This window comes from Chionomys nivalis, chromosome 1 (assembly GCF_950005125.1).
Source record: "Chionomys nivalis chromosome 1, mChiNiv1.1, whole genome shotgun sequence".
In the NCBI taxonomy this organism is placed as follows: domain Eukaryota; kingdom Metazoa; phylum Chordata; class Mammalia; order Rodentia; family Cricetidae; genus Chionomys; species Chionomys nivalis.
Window position 1 is genome coordinate 7,923,814 of NC_080086.1, and position 18,791 is coordinate 7,942,604.

The 18,791-nt window shown below is 40.8% G+C and overlaps 1 protein-coding gene across 10 annotated transcripts in view; it reads left to right on the plus strand.

Annotated features, from left to right (window-relative positions):
• The window catches only part of Abcc9 (ATP binding cassette subfamily C member 9), a 127,097-nt gene that overhangs the window by 14,948 nt on the left and 93,358 nt on the right, over positions 1-18,791 (plus strand). For 9 of the 10 annotated variants that reach the window (XM_057763719.1, XM_057763779.1, XM_057763746.1 and 6 more), the window contains 6 exons: positions 5,573-5,739; positions 7,110-7,352; positions 10,568-10,762; positions 13,425-13,577; positions 14,315-14,470; positions 16,458-16,592. In XM_057763719.1, coding sequence (XP_057619702.1) covers positions 5,573-5,739; positions 7,110-7,352; positions 10,568-10,762; positions 13,425-13,577; positions 14,315-14,470; positions 16,458-16,592 — 1,049 coding nt within the window. Of the gene's footprint in view, positions 1-4,910; positions 4,920-5,572; positions 5,740-7,109; positions 7,353-10,567; positions 10,763-13,424; positions 13,578-14,314; positions 14,471-16,457; positions 16,593-18,791 lie in introns of those variants that run through there. The other variant, XM_057763800.1, reaches the window with a different exon arrangement.

Consider the following 18,791-nt stretch of genomic DNA (forward strand, 5'->3'; position numbering starts at 1 on the left):
AATGATTCTGGGCCCCTGGTGAACTTGAGGGTCCTGTGAACCTGTCAAAGTTAGAACCACAATCAAGTGTTAGTACAAGCGCAAGCTTAGAACTACCCAAGGACCTGGATTTTATGTGGTTGATGTGGGAAAATGCCATTGACTACTGACCAGGAGATTATAAGAAGAAATTAAATATACAATAGTGCTTTATTGTCAAGAGGGTGTTGACAGTCAATATGGCTGCATAAAAAAAATACTGATGGCTTAATTCTGGGTTGCCTGACACATGGCTGGGGGAAGGGAATCTAATTAGCACAAAAGGTTTGCCAAAGCCTGAACTCTGACAAAGGCTTTCTAGTAACTACAAGAAATTTCTAACGGGCAACAAAAAAGAAAAAAAGAAAAGAAACATTTGAAAGCATATAATTAAGTTACAGGATACAAATGAAAAGAACATGTATGATTTAACAATGTATTTAATGACTTGAAGTCAAAATCAGTGCACAATTGTTATGTAGGTGGGAGACAAGGCTTTGGTTTATGTCTAAAATGAGGGACTGACGCAATGAAAAGACAGGGTTACTTTACCATCATTTTAAGAGAAAGATTTGATCCCAGAAAAAAAAATGCCCATTTTAAAATCATGAACTTGCAATTTGTTCCAATTACAAATTCATGATGAAAACTTCCAAATTGGCATAAAATTGAAAAAATTATACAAGTACTCATTTACCTACTGCCCAAAATTCTTCACTTTAGGTTTCATTCTGTTTGTTTTAGCACAAATCTTTATTTTTCTACTCTTTACATACATAAAGACACACATAGACACAGACAGAAGCAGAGAGCAGACAGACAGACAGACAAACACACACACACACACTCGCGCACACACACACTCCCTAACTGGTGTTAACCTTTGTCTGTAGTTCTTCCTGTGAACTAAAGTTTGCATTCCTGAAGCCAAGAGGCCTTGAACTGTTAGTTGTGTGTACCCCATCAGCCCAACATAGCATCGCCCTTAGCTGAGCATGTAGTCTCTGTCTTAGACTACCCTCACTTCCCTTCCGTCCACACAGAGGCAACATCCATCCTAATTTCCTCCATGAGGAGGTTGGCTTGTTCTCCAGTTTCACACAGATTGAATCAAATACTCTCAACTCTTTCAATGTGGGCTGCTTTCTCTCAGCATCATTCGGTGAGGCTCATTTACAGCGTGCTTTGATCAGTGTGGAACAGTGTGCCTTAGGATCAACTGTGGAACAGCATTCCTCCATGGAAGCTCTCTTTTCCCTGTGGTGTTGACGCATACCCAGACTCTGTCTGGAGTCGGGCTGTTATGACAGTAAAGGGCTATTGTGAAATTTCATGGAAATATGAGATTATTTCTTTAGGGTAAAAACCTCTGAGAGAACTTCTGGGCCATAGGGCAGGTAGAGGCATATGTCTATATCAGTAAGAAGCCAACAGATGCTTCCCCAAAGTTGTTGAATCATTTTATATTTTCTAGACTGGTGGGTGTATACCAATAGCGTACTGTGGCTTTAATATGCATCTTCCTTGGCTCCTAGCACAGAGTACCATTTGATAGATTTCTTCGTTGGTGTCTTTGTGAGGTATTAAGTTGGTATCCTTGTGATCTGGGCCTCCTGTGAAATAGAAAAAACTAATTTTGATGTGGTGTAGTTTATCTAATGGCCTTCTTCCTATGTCTTAAATCTTTGCTATCTTGTTCTTTATCTGGAAAGTTTGTAGTTTTAACTTTTGTTTTGAGAATCACAATGTACTTAAAATCCAAGTGCTATAAGATACTATTAGGAGGCAAGACTCTTTATTTCACACACACGGTCATTGGTTCTAAGCAATTCCCTTTGGTATAACTTTTCAGATGGGATAACATAAAGTTGTCCCTGGTTATCGTGCTCACAGATGAAGCTAGAGGTATAGCTGCCTCCCTTCCCAATGCTGGCCGTTTTAGTCTCCCGTCTTGTCTAACCTGGCTAAGGAATTAGCAGTCTGCTATGGTCCTTTCTGATCAGTCTTGCTGATGTTCCGCAGGGCAGTCTTTCATCAGTTGTTCATTTTGTGTTCTGTCCTTTTCTTTTTTTATTGTTCGCCTGAATTCTTTTTTTTTCCTGATAATTTTTTATTACTTTATAAATAATGCCAATCAAAATTTCCACTTCCTCCCCTCCTCCCACTTCCCTCCTGCTTCCCCATTCACCCTCTCCCCCTCCCACTCCAGTCCTAAGAGAGGGCAGGGTACCCTGCCCTGTGGGAAGTCCAAGGCCCTCCCCACTCCATCCAGGCTTAGGAAGGTGTGCATTAAAATAGAATAGGATCTCAAAAAGCCAGTACATGCAGTAGAGACAAATCCCAGTGCCATTATCATTGGCTCCACATTCAGAGGGTCCAGTTTGATCCCATGGTCATTCAGTCGCAGTCCAGCTGTGTTTAGTGAGCTCCCACTAGTTCAGGCACACTGTCTCAGTGTTCTGTCCTTTTCTACTTGCAATCCACTGCCTCCTTTCTCCAGATTTTCTCCTTTGTCCTCCTTCCCAGAACTTTTAAGGTAGAAACACTGATTTGGGACCTCTGCAAAATGAATGTCTAAAACAATAATCTTACTCTAAGTTTAGTTTTTCTTAATTTTTTACATAAAGTAGAATTTATGTAGAATGTTTTCTAGTGTGTACAGGAACTATCCTTTCACATGGATTATGAGATATACTTGGTTAAATTTCTGAGCATTTGGAGACATCTAGCTAGCTTCCCGAGCAGAAAGACTCGGAGGTGACTGCTCTGTCTCTGTGCGTGGCGTCCCTAGTCTGTCACTTATTCTCCTGAGGTCGAGGAGGCTCCAACAACGTGTGGCAAGAACAAAAATTCAAAGTTCGTTGGTCCACTGCTGACCAGCAGTGCAGCCAAGCTGTCATCACTTGGCTTGTGTTTGTTGAGAGAATCCAGATGACACGTGCTTCGACTCACAGCACGTGAAAACTGCCAGACAAGTGTGGGCTGTTTTAAGTTGTTAAGTGTCTGTCACCCATTAAGCAACAAGCAGAGGTGACAGACATTGCTCTTGACTTTAAAAAAGTAACACTTTCATTTTTTTATTTTATTCTATTGTTTTCATTTTATGTATACAGGTGTTTTGCTGACACGTGTGTTTGTGTACCATGCATATACCCAAGAAGATACTGGATTTCCTGGAATTGTAATTACAGATGGGTTGTGACCTACCATGTGGGTTCTAGGAATTGAACTTGGGTCCTCTGAAAGGACAGCCAGTGCTCTTAACTGCTGAGTCATCTCTCCAACTTTGTTCTTGACATTTTCCCCGTGTGTGTGAGAAAGGGTCTCAATACGTAGTTCAGGTTGACCTCAAACTTCTGATTCTCTTGCATCAGACTAGTGTTCCAAGTTCTGGGGTTACAGGCATGAATCACCATTCCCAGTTTTATTTTAAAATTTAATTACATTGTGAAATGAATACAACCATACTGTGAATGGTTCCTGTTGTTTTGTTTCCTTCATTTTTGTATTGTGTCCAGATGGCTATGCATGTTCATATATGTGTGGGCGCATGAATGCATGCATAGGTGCAGTCGCACAAATGTGCACGTGTGTGTGGCTGCCTCAGGTGGAAGTTAGGAATCATCCTCATTGCTCTTCTGCCTTATTCACTGAGGTAGAGTCTTTCCTATGAACGAAGAGTTCACCAATACAGATGCTCTGACTAGCCAACCTGCTCCAGGGGTCCCTTGTCTCTGCCTTCTGGGTGCTGGAAATACAGGCGCGTCACTGAGACCACTCAGCACTCATGTGGGTCTAGGGATCTGAACCCCAGTCCTCGCACTGGCTGCTTATGCAATAATTGCCTTGACTGCTGAGTTATATCTCATTCCTGTTTTGATTTTATTATGCCCCTTTTCCTAATTACCAGCTCCATGGTCAGTTACTGTGAAGGTATAGTCTGAAGGTGGTGAGTAGATCTTATAATGCCAAAGACTGGATAGTTTCACTGACATCAAATAATATGAGATGCTTGAGACTGTCTAGATCTTCAAGTTTTCATTGGGTCACTCATAATTTGATTGTTGAAAAATAGACCTCTTTTAGGCCGGGTGTGATGGAGCACACTTTTAATAATCCTAACACTTGGGAGGCAGAGGCAAGCATATCTCTGTGAGTTCAAGGACAGTCTGGTCTACGAAGCGAGTTCCAAGACAGCCAGAGCTGTTACATAGAGATACCTTGTCTCAAAAATACAAAAACCAAAATCAAAAATCTCTTTTATTGTTATTAGATTATTAATGACATTTTTTTCTTCCAGCTAATATTTCATCTTGAAGTCTACTTGTCTTAAAGTTAACATGGTTTCTCCAGGATCCTATGCTTCCTAGTTTCAGGTTGTATCTTTTTCCATCACATATTCTCAACCTGTTTCTAGTATTTAAGTGGATCTCTTTAGACAGTGGATTATTTGATCTGGTAATATCCCTTAAATTTATCCCCATTTCTACATCTTCAGCTTAAAATCCCTGATATATGTTGAGTGCTGAAGTCAATGTGCACCCTGCTTCAGGGAGGAAAGGGGAGCACTCTGAAGCATTCTGACTATGCTAAATGTTGACCAGACTGGGTTGTTTGGGGTGTTCTAGATTCATCTTTATCCTGTATTTGTTTGTAAGGACCCCAGTACAGAGCGGACAGTGCAGAGCGGACTACTTTCGTATCCACAGAGTGATGGAGGAAGGTCATTTGTCAATAAACAAACTGCCTTGGCCCATTTGATAGGCCATCCCTTAGGTGGGTGGAGTAGACAGAATAGAATGCTGGGAGGAAGAGGAAGTGAGCTCGGATGCAGGGCAGCTCCTCTCAGAGGCAGACGCGATGCAGCCAGCCACCAGGTCAGACATGCTGAATCTTTCCCGGTAAGACTGGTGCTACACAGATTATTCGAGATGGGTTAATCGGGATATGAGAATTAGCCAGTAAGGGCTAGAGCTAAAGGGCCAAGCAGTGTTTAAAAGAATACAGTTTCCGTGTAATTATTTCCGGTATAAAGCTAGCCGTGCAGGAGCCGGGCAGGACGAAAAGCAGGCCCGCAGCTCCCTACTACAACAGAGCTATAGATATCTCTTTGCTTCTCACTCCCATTCATGGTTTGATGCTGGCTGTGGTGGTGAGGAGCTAGCTGGGTGTCTGCCCTTCTCATTCAGCTAGTCAAGGACTAGGCTGCTCTTCAAGGTCATTGCTTGTTTCTGTGTCCTGCAGATGGCTGTGCTGTTTAAAGCTACTTGTTTGAGAAGCATCTCTTCCTCCTTGAAGGTTAACAGTACAGCAGAAGCTCTGCTCTACAGCTGTATAAATCCCATAGTGATTCCATGTCAACAATGATCCTCACACACTGGGAACTACAATGTACCTGCCTAATAAATTACACAGATACCAAGTCATTAATTCTTTATGTAACTGAAGTCTTAAGGAGTACACACAGACAAGCCACTTTAGAGACTGACAGAATCCCATGTGTTTCTGTTGAAATGTTAGTGAAGTTTTACATTTCCCCTTTCTCTTTCTGCAGCTTTATTCCTATATTGGGTGATGGCCTTTATTACAAAGACAATAAAGTTGGTCAAATACTGGCAGTTGGGGTGGGGAGTGTCAGATCTGCGCTTCTGCATCACAGGCGTGATGGTAATCTTGAACGGGCTGCTGATGGCTGTGGAGATCAACGTCATTCGGGTCAGAGTGAGTACCAATGGCATTTGTGTGATGACTGCCACTCAAAACCACATCCTTACAGACTACAGCCAAATAGGAATAGGTAGTGTTTCTGAAGAGGGGAATATGTGAAACAAAGGATATGTGATCTATGTGTGTTACACTTAAAGAAGAAAGGGTTTACTAGGGGTAATAACAGTTTCAGAGGATTAGAGTTCATGTTCATCATGACCAGCATGGTGGCAAACAAGCAGGAGGACAAGCAGGCAGGCAGGCATGGCACTGGAACAGTTGGATGAGAGCTTATATCTTGATCCACAAGCATGAAACAGATAGAGATATAGATAGGTAAATCGATAGATACATAGATAGATAGACAGATGATAGATAGATGATAGATAGACGATTAGATAGATAGATAGACAGACAGACAGACAGACAGACAAATAGATAGATAGACAGACAGATAGATAGATAAACAGACAGATGGAGAGACTGGGAATAACACCAGTCTTTTGAAATTACAAAACCCACCCTCAGTGACACACCGTCTTTAACAAGTCCACATTTCTTAATGCTTCCCAAACAGTTTCACCACCTGAGGACCAAGAATTTACTTCTATGAGCCTGTGTGTGTGTGCAAATGTCTCAGAATCTGTGTGAACCAGACTCTATTTATGCTCTCACAGATAGTAATTGAATTATTCATCCATGACTGGTCAAAGACATGTCTGGGTTTATCAAAATATGAATCTTGAATTTGATGATTATAGAGAAGATAGTTTTCTCTATTCTTCTCATTTCCCTGATTAGGGGTCTATAGTAGTAACTAGGTACATGTCAAAAATGCAGTAGTTAAAACCATAGTTAAGGCACTCAGAGCCTGTGCTTTCAATTCTTCTGTACTTTCTGCTCTTAATGCTAGATTGTGTGAGACACTACTAGCACTAACACAATTTTCAATATTCATTTTTCTATCAAATAACTTTATGAATAGAGAGATGCACACTGCAATGAATGTGCACAACAGACAGTTAAAATTAGCCAAACCATGTAACTCAACAATGGTGCTAAAATCTCAATGATTTGATAGAGCAATCTTCATTATATTACCCCTATCATAGGATAAAAAATAGGTTCTTTTAATGGGCTAATTAATATTTCAGGATTGTCTCCAAATGGTTTCAATATGGAATTCTGACAACTAGCTGGTTAGTCTAAGGAAAATAAGGGATAAACATGGCAAACTATATTTCAGAATGCAATGGAAAGAACCGTAAATTAAAACATGAGTTTTGGCTGTCTTAAACAAAAATGTGGGAAAGGTTGTTGTTTTACTTTTAGTCTGTGGAGAGAAGTAAGCTAATGGTGACACTGTGGAATTCTTCGTCCTGCAGAGATATGTTTTCTTCATGAATCCTCAGAAAGTGAAGCCTCCCGAAGACCTCCAGGACCTGGGTGTGAGGTTCCTCCAGCCATTTGTGAATTTACTCTCCAAAGCAACATACTGGTGGATGAACACGCTAATCATATCTGCTCACAGGAAGCCTATTGATCTGAAGGCGATTGGAAAGCTGCCGATTGCAATGAGGGCAGTGACAAATTATGTTTGCCTGAAGGATGCCTATGAAGAACAAAAGGTAATGGCATTTGTCTTCCATATCTAGAGAGAGAGAGAGAGAGAGAGAGAGAGAGAGAGAGAGAGAGAGAGAAGGCTTGGCAAATATGAAAGTACAAAGATCATTAATATCTGGCCAAAGGAATATAGATTTTTTTTCCCATCTGTCTCACCCAGTAGTTTGACTTCATCTTGATTACACGACCAGGGAAAAAGAGGAAGGGCTACTGGAGTAAAAAGATGTAATGATTGCTGTCCCTAGTCAGATAAGGAAGGACAGTGGGAGTACTGGTTTTCCTCTGGGACACGTGTTCAAGTACACATTAAATGAGCTCAGGGTCTGGAGAGATGGCTCAGTGGTTCAGAGCACCGGCTGCTCTTCTAGAGGTCTTGGGTTTGATTCTCAGTACCTACAGAATGGCTCATACCCATCTATCACTCCTTTCCCAGGAGATCCAATGCCACCATACAGCTTTGGAGGGTACTGCACACACATGGTACACATACATACAGAAGGCAAAACGACCATACACTTAAAACATAGTAAGTTGAGTGACCCCATGTAACTAACTTGTTATCATAGAATATTAATAGCTCATGCATTTTAATTCTTCTCAAGTATCTTGGTAATAACCTTTCTAATTATGACAAAATAACATATGTTTATAGTAGGCTTTTTCCTTGGACCACCAACCAGCTCCCAAATCAAGACATGGAGACTTATTATAAGTTATAAATGCTCAGCCTTATCTTATGTTTGTCCAAGTAGTTTCTATGTCTTAATTAATTTACGCTATTTATCTTCATCTACATTTTGCCTTGGGGCATTTATCTTCGTTTTCATTCTGTATGCCCACTCTGTATCTGTCTGTGTGGCCCCAGGCATCTCCCTCTCCTTCTGCCTTCTCTCTCTTTTTGCTCTCTTCTCAAACCTACATTCCTCCTCCTCCTAGTTCTCTCTGCCCACCAATCCCATCCATCCCTCTACTGCCTAGCTATTTGCTATTCCAGTTTTTTATTAGACCAATCAGGTGCCTTAAGCTGGTAAGGTAAAACAGTAACACAGCTTTACATAATTAAATAAATGCAGCATAAACATATGTAACAATTTTTTGCCTAGTTAAACAAGTGCAGCGTAAACAAATGCAATACTTATTTACATAGTTAAAGTAATATCCCACAACATATTTTCATTAATAATGCCCCTCTCCCCTTCTTTTGGTTTCTTGAGATAGAATTTCTCTTTGTAACAGTCCTAGTTGTCCTGGAATTTGCTTTGTAGATCAGGCTAACCCTGAACTCATAGAGATCTGCCTGCCTCTGCCTCCTGAGTGCTGGGATTAAAGGGATGTGCCACCAAGCCCGGCACTAATAACCTCTGAGATTTCATATTGATTATTAACAAACTGGGTCCTGCAGTTCAGACTTGGAAACTATAGATATTAGAGGAGTGTCAACTCTTATTTTATTTATTACCATAAATGTCTTCAAAAGTGGACTGCTTCTAGTACATTTTTGTATTTTAATAATTTCTTAAAATGTTAAAAATAAGTGAATATTTAATTTAAAAAATACCCTTGCTTTATTCTTTGACAAGTTCATACATGGATACAGTGCATCTCAATCCCACTTACTCCTTTGGAAATTTGAATTTGTCCTGTTATCATTTCAAACAGTCCTAGGTGTGATGATGACACACAGTTGTAGATGTATTTTGGTTACAACTGTCTGTAAAATGTTGGTATTCGTGATGATGGAAGGGAATCTTGCATGCGGAATTCGTTAAAGAGTTATTTTTGGCAACTCTAAATAAAAATTAGCTAAGTGTTTATGGTAAATAATGAAAATAACCTCGTATATCAGAATCCTGTGTTTTGAAATTGCTGTTGCAGAAGAAGGTTGCTTCAAATGGGCCTGAGTCATTTTTCTGGTTTCCCTTTGAGGAAAGTATTGTATCAAAGTGTGTACATTTCTCTGCTAAAGTAAATATTTAAAATATAGACTGAAGTTACCCTAGGTTTCCTGCACAATTTCTATGTACAGCTTGAACTTGCCATGCTCATGTACTGTAAGTAAACCCGAGAAAATGAAGAAATCACTTCCTCTAATGGGCAACTGAATAGAAAAGACAAATTCTATTTCATTGTGTGTGTTTGCATGTATGTGGAGGCCATATAATAGTCATAGGTTGCCTTAGGAGATTTCCACCTGTTTTTTGAGACAGGGTATCTCAGCAGGACACAGGACTCCTCAGTGAGGTAGGTTGGCTGGCCAGTGAGCCCCAGGGATGCCTCCCTAATGTTGGGAATCGGAGTCACCGTGCCTGGCTTTTTTCATGTGTTTTGATAATTGAACTCAAGTCCTCATTCTTTTAAGGCAAGTGGTTTACCAGCCAAACTATTCCCCAGCCTTTTATTCCATTGAGTTGTTTTCATTGCCACCATAGACGGTCAGGCCTTAAAGTCTTAACAAAAGATGGCCAATGTGTGATTCAATGCTTACTTTGAGCATGTATCCATTTTTCCTTTTTCAAACTCAACTCTCCAACAATTTAAAAATGAACTGACTACTACTCTTCATGAAGCTAAGAAAATGTGAAAGATAAATCATTGGAGATCATCTATTTTGAATATTCAAACATGTGAGCCTATGGCGCCATTTTATTCAAATCTCTATAATATGTATGTGTGTGGACATTTGCACTCAATAGCTTATATGTAGAGATCAGGGAACAATTTGTAGGAGTGGATCCTGCAGATTGATCTCAGGTCACCAGGCTTGGTGGCAGACACCTTACCTCAATGAACCATCTTGCCTGTCCTCATTACAGTATTTTTGAAAGGAAATACATAGTTGGAGCCTCATAACACCTTTCCTTGTCTCTCATCATCTTGTTTTTATATGATTTTTTTTGGTTATATTCATGATTGATACATATTTTCCAAGCTCAACAGAACTAGATATGAATTTGTCCATAAGAATCCCCTGTCATCCCTTGACAGCTAAAAATAATGCAGAGATGTAAAAGAACTAGTTTATATATTACGTTATATCTGTTTCATTGTGTAGGGTCTGGTAGCTACCATCTGCATAAGATGCAAGGGTGCCGAATTTCCCATGTTGCACTGAAATTTCCTCAATTATTTTTAGGTCTTTACAATATTATTGGGATTTCAGAAAGCACATCACTGTCAGTTTCTGCTTCACAATTTTATTTGGATCTCTTGTTTGTTTCAGAAAAAAGTTGCAGACCATCCCAACCGAACCCCATCCATATGGCTGGCCATGTACAGAGCTTTTGGGAGACCAATTTTGCTGAGCAGCACGTTCCGATACTTAGCTGACTTGCTGGGGTTTGCTGGTCCTCTCTGTATTTCTGGAATTGTCCAGAGTGTGAATGAAACCAAGAACAAGACAAACAGCACAGCAGGAGTAAGTTCTTGTTTTTTCTTTTTATTACTTAGTTTGTGTTTGCATTAGTTACCTTTTTTTGCTATGAAGATACTGTGACAAAGGAAACCCATAGAAGATCGAGTTTGTTGGATGATTATAGTTCCAGAGGGCTAGACTCTGTGACCATCATGAGACCAACATGATGGCAGCAGGCAGGCAGGCATGGTATTGGAGCAGTAGCCGAGAGTTAACATCTTGATCCATGAACATGAGGCAGAGAAATGCATAACTGGGAATATCATGTTATTGAAACCTGAAAGCCTGCTCTCTATGACACAGTTCCTCTATCTAGGCCACACCTCCTAATCCTTCCTGAGCAGTTCCACAAACTAGGGTCAAGTATTCAAACATAGGAGCCTATGGGGGACATTCTTACTCAGATCACTACAGTGTGTATTGTGTGGACATGTGAATGACATAGCTAACACGTGAAGATCAGAGAATAAGTCATGGGAGTAGAGTGGGTTCTCTCTTTCCATCATGTGGATCCAGGGGATTGGTCTCAGGCCATCAGTCTTGGTGGCAAGCACCTTTATTATCTGAGCCATCTTGCCTGCCCTGCTCACAGTACTTTTGAAAGGGAAAACATTATTGGATGATTACTTTGTAATTGTCACTTTTTATTAATGTAGTAGTATGAGAAATTCAAGTAAGCTTTTTTAATAGAGAAAATGAATGTTTAAGTAAAGCTAATAATTTTCCTTTTAGAGAAAAAAATATATATGAATGTAACTAGCCATCAAAATTATTATTCCTAAGAACTGGAGTTTATAAATGTTTCATAATTGCTTTTCATGAGTATGAAACTTTATGCAAAAATTTCACATTAGTTATTTTACTTGATTTTTATAGTAATCTTTAAATAGGATGTGAGGGCATTAAGTCACTGTTTCAAAGGTCTGTGGCAACAGTATGAGCAATGTGGTTTTTAATATTGTATATTCTTCTTTGCTGTTTTATTGCGTTGTGTGTGTATGCCTGTGTATTTTCAGGTGAGTGCGTGTGTGCGTGTATGCATGTGTGTGTGTGTGTGTGTGTGTGTGTGTGTGTAGACCAGAGATTGACATTGGATGTTCTACTCAATCATTCTTCCACCTTGATGCTTTTAAAGACAAGCTTATCACTGGGTTTGGAGTTAAGTTTGACTAAAACTGGTTGACCACTGAGCCCTAGTGATCCTCCTGTCTCCATTTTCCTGTCAGGAAAGGGCTTGACACCTAAGCGTAAGGAAGTAGGTTCTTTTCTTCAGTAGCTATGGAGAAAAATCCAGGCATAACAGCTCACACCTGAACTGTAGGGCTAAGAGAATGGAGTCGGGATAGGAGTGGGGGTTCACATGCCTGAACTAGAGCTGGGAGAATGGAGTCGGGGTAGGAGTGGGGGCTCACATGCCTGAACTAGGGCTGGGAGAATGGAGTTGGGATAGGAGTGGGGGTTCACATGCCTGAACTAGGGCTGGGAGAATGGAGTTGGAATAGGAGTGGAAGTTCGCATGCCCTGAACAAGGGTTGGGAGAATGGAGTCGGGGTAGGATTCGAGGTTCAAATGCTGAAGACAGGTGAAGAAGCCAATAGAAGTAAAAATCTTACTAATTTTTTTAAAAACACTTTATTAAGCCAGGCGATGGTGTTGCACACCTTTAATCCCAGCACTTTAGGAAGCAGAGGCAGGCAGGTCTCTGTGAATTTGAGGCCAGCCTAGTCTACTAAGCTAGTTCCAGGACAGGTATCAAAGCTACACAGAGAAACCCTAGCTCAAAGAACCAAAACCAACCAACCAAACAAACAAATAAATACACTTTACTGAAATCCCCTCACAAATAGCAGCATCACATGTTTAGCTCAAGTTCGTCATCCGAACAAACGCTTGCTTGCCTAGTCCCTAACTCCATCCATCTCCACGAACTTTGCTGCAGTTAAAACGGCCATTCTGAAGCCACAAAATTTGCTTAAGGTTTTACACTTCACCTCCAATTACATTTTCATTCACTTATTAACCACAATAAAAGGAGGAGGAGAAGACGGGGACTATGAAGGAGTTGAAGCTACAAAATCTGCGTGCTTTTTAGACTCCGGCACAACACTAGATTTCAATAATAAAAGGTGGAGACTGACTTTAGTAATGCTGTGTGCTTCATTGACTGTAGTCATGCATTTTCTTGTCCCTATGATGGGGTCAGTCATTCTCCTTCTAAGACAAATTTTCACAAGTCATCCTTTCTTCCCGGAAATGACACAGGTGAAATGAGTGACATGTTTTAACACTTGTCTCACTAGGCACGAATTAGGATACATGGAAACCGGAAGAAGTTATCTGTGTTTAATGTTAAAGACCATGGGCAAGGGTAGCTCAGTCAGCCAACTTCTTGACTGACAAGCAGAAAAGCCTGGTGATTTATGATTGTCATGCCAGCACTGGGGAAATGGAGACAGGAAAGCCCCTGGGGCTCAACCCCAGCCAGTCTAGCTGACCTGGTGAACTCCAGACCAATAAGAGAGCCTGTCTCAAGGGAGATAGATGTCTTCATTGTGAGAACATTGAGTTTTAAATTGAAAATCATGTATCCTTTAAGAAATACAAATTATACATCTGGTAGATGGAAAAGCTGGTTTTAATTTGGTTTCTTCTGTTCTGGGATAAGATTTCAGAGACACTCTCATCGAAGGAATTCCTGGACAATGCCTACGTGCTGGCGGTCTTGCTCTTCCTGGCCCTTATCCTACAAAGGACGTTTCTGCAGGCGTCCTACTATGTGACCATAGAGACTGGCATCAACCTCCGCGGGGCGCTACTGGTATGTAGACCACAGGAAACTGTGTGTCTTGTAAATCCTATGCACTGTGTATGGCTGAGACCACTAACAGGGAGGGAATGCTGCCACTCCATTTTGTTTGATATGGTGGCAGTAAGCTTCTAGGAACTACTCCTTTAAAAATGTGTCATATAAAATAATGGACTTTATTGTAACATTTTTATATGCAAATTTCATTATTATTCTCTCTCTCTCTCTCTCTCTCTCTCTCTCTCTCTCTCTCTCTCTCTCCCTCTCTCTCTCACTGGTACCTTTCACCTCCTGAAAATAGCCCCTCCTGTTTCTGAGTCACACATATTCACTTACCCTCCCCAACCCCCCAACTTTGGACCTCCTCTCCCTTCCCACTGCCCCTTCCCCCTCCCTTCTCATAGACCCTCTTGACTTCCAGGTCTGTAGCTTCCACTTAATGAAAGAAACACGAACTTAATGTGTGGGGGAACTTTCAAAATAACACATTGAGAAAGATATTTCAAAAGTCTTGCATTTACCATCCCTTTGTCTGTTTATTCATGAACATAATGTTTAAAGCTGAGTGTAGGTTTTAATTATAATCCTAGGAAATATGAGTTCATATTTAAGAACATGATTAGTTTAAGAATATAGAGAGACTTGTAAATTTTCAAAAACTTAAAATAATTGTTTTTCCAATGGAAGTAACTAACTAGTGTTGTATTTAAGTCTGAAGCTTGGCATTCATCTTTCCCTTCTCCTCGTAGGCTATGATATACAATAAAATCCTTCGGCTCTCCACTTCCAACCTATCCATGGGTGAGATGACCCTGGGACAGATCAACAACTTGGTTGCCATAGAAACCAATCAGCTCATGTGGTTCTTGTTCCTGTGTCCCAATCTGTGGGCCATGCCTGTTCAGGTAGATCAATACACATAAGACACTCATTGGAAGGGGAAATAGAACAAGCAGAGATGAGAATGCTTGGCTCAGGAAGGGGTTTACTGTTTGAATGTTCTAGTGTCCTTTGGCAAGTTTTGTAGACAAGGAATATGAGACTAAGGAATGTGAGCAGGTTAAAAAGTCTGATTTGGGGTTACATTGCTTAAATTCCAGTGCCTGTGTGCCTCTTGCATGCATGGCTGTTGCGCCCCTCAAAGTTTGGCTTTCTTTAACTTTACAATGGGCAGACTACACATATCTTCTTGGCATAGCTGTGGAAGTTGTCAAGTTCAAATAAGTCACTGGGTCCAAAGCATTTGGAAAGAGGGTCTAACATTTCATAGCACCTAGTATCCAATGGCTGTTGAATTTACTGTTCAAATCCACACCCAGGTTTGGACTCTTTCATTCTGTCAAACTCCCACCAGTGTTTCTGAGCTAGAGTGGTTACTTCAAACCATCCCATGGCTTTAACTGGGTAGTTGAAACATGACAAGCTGTAGTGCTATTTAGTTATACATTATATAAAGTAGCATTTTAAGTGAGGTTTTTAAAATATGGAGTTTTCAGACCCCTGGATAAAAATGGCCAAAGAAACACTTCCAGATTTTTTTCTGGATTGCCATGTGGGGCATTTTTCATTATTTTAAAAGTCTCATCTTTAAATTGAAACTCACACTGTATCTACATTTATTAAAAGTACATAAAACAATAAAATGCAAGTTCTTAAATGTATTATAGTTTGTTTTTTGTGGAAATTCAAACTCATAAAATACAAGTGTTTGAGCATAATGGAGAGCAAGCATGAGACCAGCCTTGGCTAGTTTAGCCAGCCTTAGCTATGTAGCAAGTTGGGAACCTCTCCCAGAAACCAAAAATAAGAAAATGGATAAAAAAGAAAAATGAATCCAATAAAGTAGCCTGAGAGTCTTTGTGATTGGTTGGTTTTGTTTGTTTTGTTTGTTTGTTGGATTGGAGCTTATATATGTACTCTTAGCTGGTCTTGAACCCACAGCAACCTTCCTGCCCACAGCTCCCTGTTGTCTGAGGTTTCTGTCCTTCCCAGTTCCTGCAGTCATTAAGTCCCGAAGAAATCACTCAGAGGTCTGTCTACATTAACTATAAACTGATTGGCCAATTAGCTCAGGCTTCTTATTAACTCTTAAAACTTATATTAGCCCATTATTCTTGTCTATGTTAGCCACGTGGCTCAGTACCTTATTTGGCAAGGCAGTGATATCTTGCTTGCTCCGTGGCTGGGCCAGGACTGCGAGGAATGGGCTTCCTTTTTCTCAGAATTCTCCTGTTCTCGTTGACCCGCCTCTACTTGTCTGGTTGTCCCACCTATACTTCCTGCCTGGCTACTGGCCAATCAGCATTTATTTAAAATATAATTGACAGAATGCAAACCATTGTCCCACACCAGCTCCCAAGTGCTGGGGTCTAAAGGCTGGTGTCATCACACCCAGCTTTCTTCACAAGTTTGGTTAGTCCTAGCTTTCTTGTCTTAAATGACTTTTGGAGACACTAAGTAGGGAACTCTGCTCCCCAACAGTCCTCCTATTCTCATGTGAAATGCTGCCAGTACTTTCTTTCCACAACTTTGAAAATTTAGTACAATTCCAAGGGAACCTAGAATATCAAGGTTATGATGAGTGACAGCCTTTTCCCTTTAAAGTCTTTTCAAGTTTACATCTGTGTTATCTGGTCAAAAACACCAGGAGATTGTTTTGCAGCTTCATGTAAAAACCCAGCCCGACACCAGTTGTACAGATCAAAACACTAAAAATATATTCCCACCACTCAGCTGCACAAAGAGATCTTAGCAAAACCCAACCGTCACCATTTAGTTGATCCCCAAATAAACTTAGCAGGACAATTAAAGATGTCCATTATCACTAATGGCATTCCCCCTGCAGCTGGCTCCCACGGTTTGCTCACGCTCTCTTTCTGTGCTTCCTCCCAGATCATAATGGGGGTAATCCTGCTGTACAATTTGCTTGGATCAAGTGCTCTGGTTGGTGCTGCTGTCATTGTGCTCCTTGCCCCAATTCAGTACTTCATTGCGACGAAGCTAGCTGAGGCGCAGAAGAGCACGCTGGTGAGTCACATTCTTGGAAACATGATTAGGGAACTGAGTAGTGCTGACTGATTTTTGTATTTGTATCCATTTCAATCTGGATAATTTAAAAATTGTATGCCTTATCCTGCCCTCCCCTCTCCTCCCCTGCCTTCTTCCTTCCTTTCCCCTCCCCCTCCCTCCCTTCCTCCCTCCCTCCCTCCCTCCCTCCCTCCCTCCCTCCCTCCCTCCTTCCTTCCTTCCTTCCTTCCTTCCTTCCTTCCTTCCTTTTTTCCTCTTTCTTCTCTATGCAACCCCGGCTATCCTGAATTTTGCTATGTAGACCAGACTGGCCTGAATTGACAGAGCTCTGCCCGTTTCTGATTCCTGAGTGTTGGGATTAAGGCATTACAATTACTGCAATTCCTGGCCTCATTTGTATTCTTGGGGAGAAAATATGTATTTTATTACTGCAAAAATACTTAAAATTGGTATCTATTCATTCTACGTACCAAATTTCATACAAGCATTTAGTATATGTTGAATGTATTCTATCTGTATCACCCACAACCCCTCTTTTTCTCCCATTAAACTCATTTGTTTTGCTAGACAGTTCCCACATCACTTCCATGTTATAAGCACATGGATGAATTTATGTATCTGTGTAAAACCTAGGACTCACAGTTGACGGAAAGCGTGATCTTTGTAATTTTGAGTCTGATCTAATTTTCTTGTCATGAGGATCTCCAGTTGCACCTTGTCCTGAAAAGAGCATAATTTTGTTCTCCTTCATGGTGGAATCAAACCCACTGTGTGTGCATGCACTTTTTTTTTATATACGTTTCCCTGATGGTGGGCACTACAATCAGTTCCAAAACTCAGCTACCGTGACTGGTGCTGTATTGACATGGATGTGCCAGTCTCTGGTGTGTCCACGTGGAGTCACGTGGGTCAGGATTGAGGGGTGGTGTAGCTGGGCCATGTGGTAGATATAGCTTTAGTCGTTTTTGAAGAATTTCCACACTGATCTTTGTAGAGGCAAGAACAACTCACAAAGATAGGCTGGAAACTTGAGACTTGACTGTCTTAGTCTCTCACTATGAGAATCACGGGGGGCAAGGGTTTTGGCCTTGTTTTGTTTTATTTGGCTTTTTTTCTTTTGAGACAGGTTCTCATTCTGTAGCTTTGACTGTCCTGGAATTCACTATGTAGATTGGGTTGGCCTTGAACTCACAAAGATCTGTTGGCCTCTGCCTCTCCAGTGCTGCAATTAGAGGTGTGCACTACCACATCTGGATGGGTCTTTTTTGCTGCTGTTGTTATTTCATGATCTTTTTTATTTAAAAATTTAAAAATTTTACATATCAGCCCTAGTTCCCTCTCTCTCCCCTTCTCCCACCCCCAACTCCCCCCCATAACACCTCCATCTATTCCTCAGAAGGGGTAAGGACCACTTGGGGAGTCAACAAAATCTGGTATACCAAGTTAAGGCAAGACTGACTGGATCTCTAAAAAAAAACTTGTCAAAAATTACCCTTAAGCATATTTTGAGGCTACTGGGTGCCAGTTATGACAACAAAGAATGAACCAAGCAGGGGTCACAGACCAGATTTGGTACATTTGAGGTTAAAGTCCCTCCATGGTGACCTATCAGTGACAGCCAATCCTACTGAGCGAATTTACAGTCATGTTGGCAAGGGGGCGGGGGCAGGCCAATTATTGATCTTTTCTGGCTTGAATTTACCATGAATTTGTTTTACAAGGAATTAATCATCTTTGCTCACCAACTGATCCTTCCAAGGAAAGTATGTCAGCTAGAAATAATTGGGCTGCTTTGTTTTTTGATCCTTAACCTCAAAACTGTTATCAAAATATCTTAATCTGATATCATTCTAAGGCTTTGTTTCAGCTCCCAACATTAAGATTTAAAGAATTTAAGCTAACTGGGTTACTGGGTATCAGTTGTTTTTCTTAATCATTAACCTAAGCCATAGTTTATATGGCTCCTTAATAGAAGCTCCTGTGTTCTAGCTGTGTGACACTTCCTTGTTTTATTTTTTATCCTCTGCAGCCTCTGCTTTATCAGAGGCAGGGGCAATATTTTATCCTACCTTTACCCGTAGTGATGAGCTGCAGGCAGACCTGCTTTTCATCCCACCAGGCTCTCCCACATGGCTAGTTTTACACCCAAAATAATAACACACAATTTGTATTCATTTAAATACTGCCTTGCCCATTAGT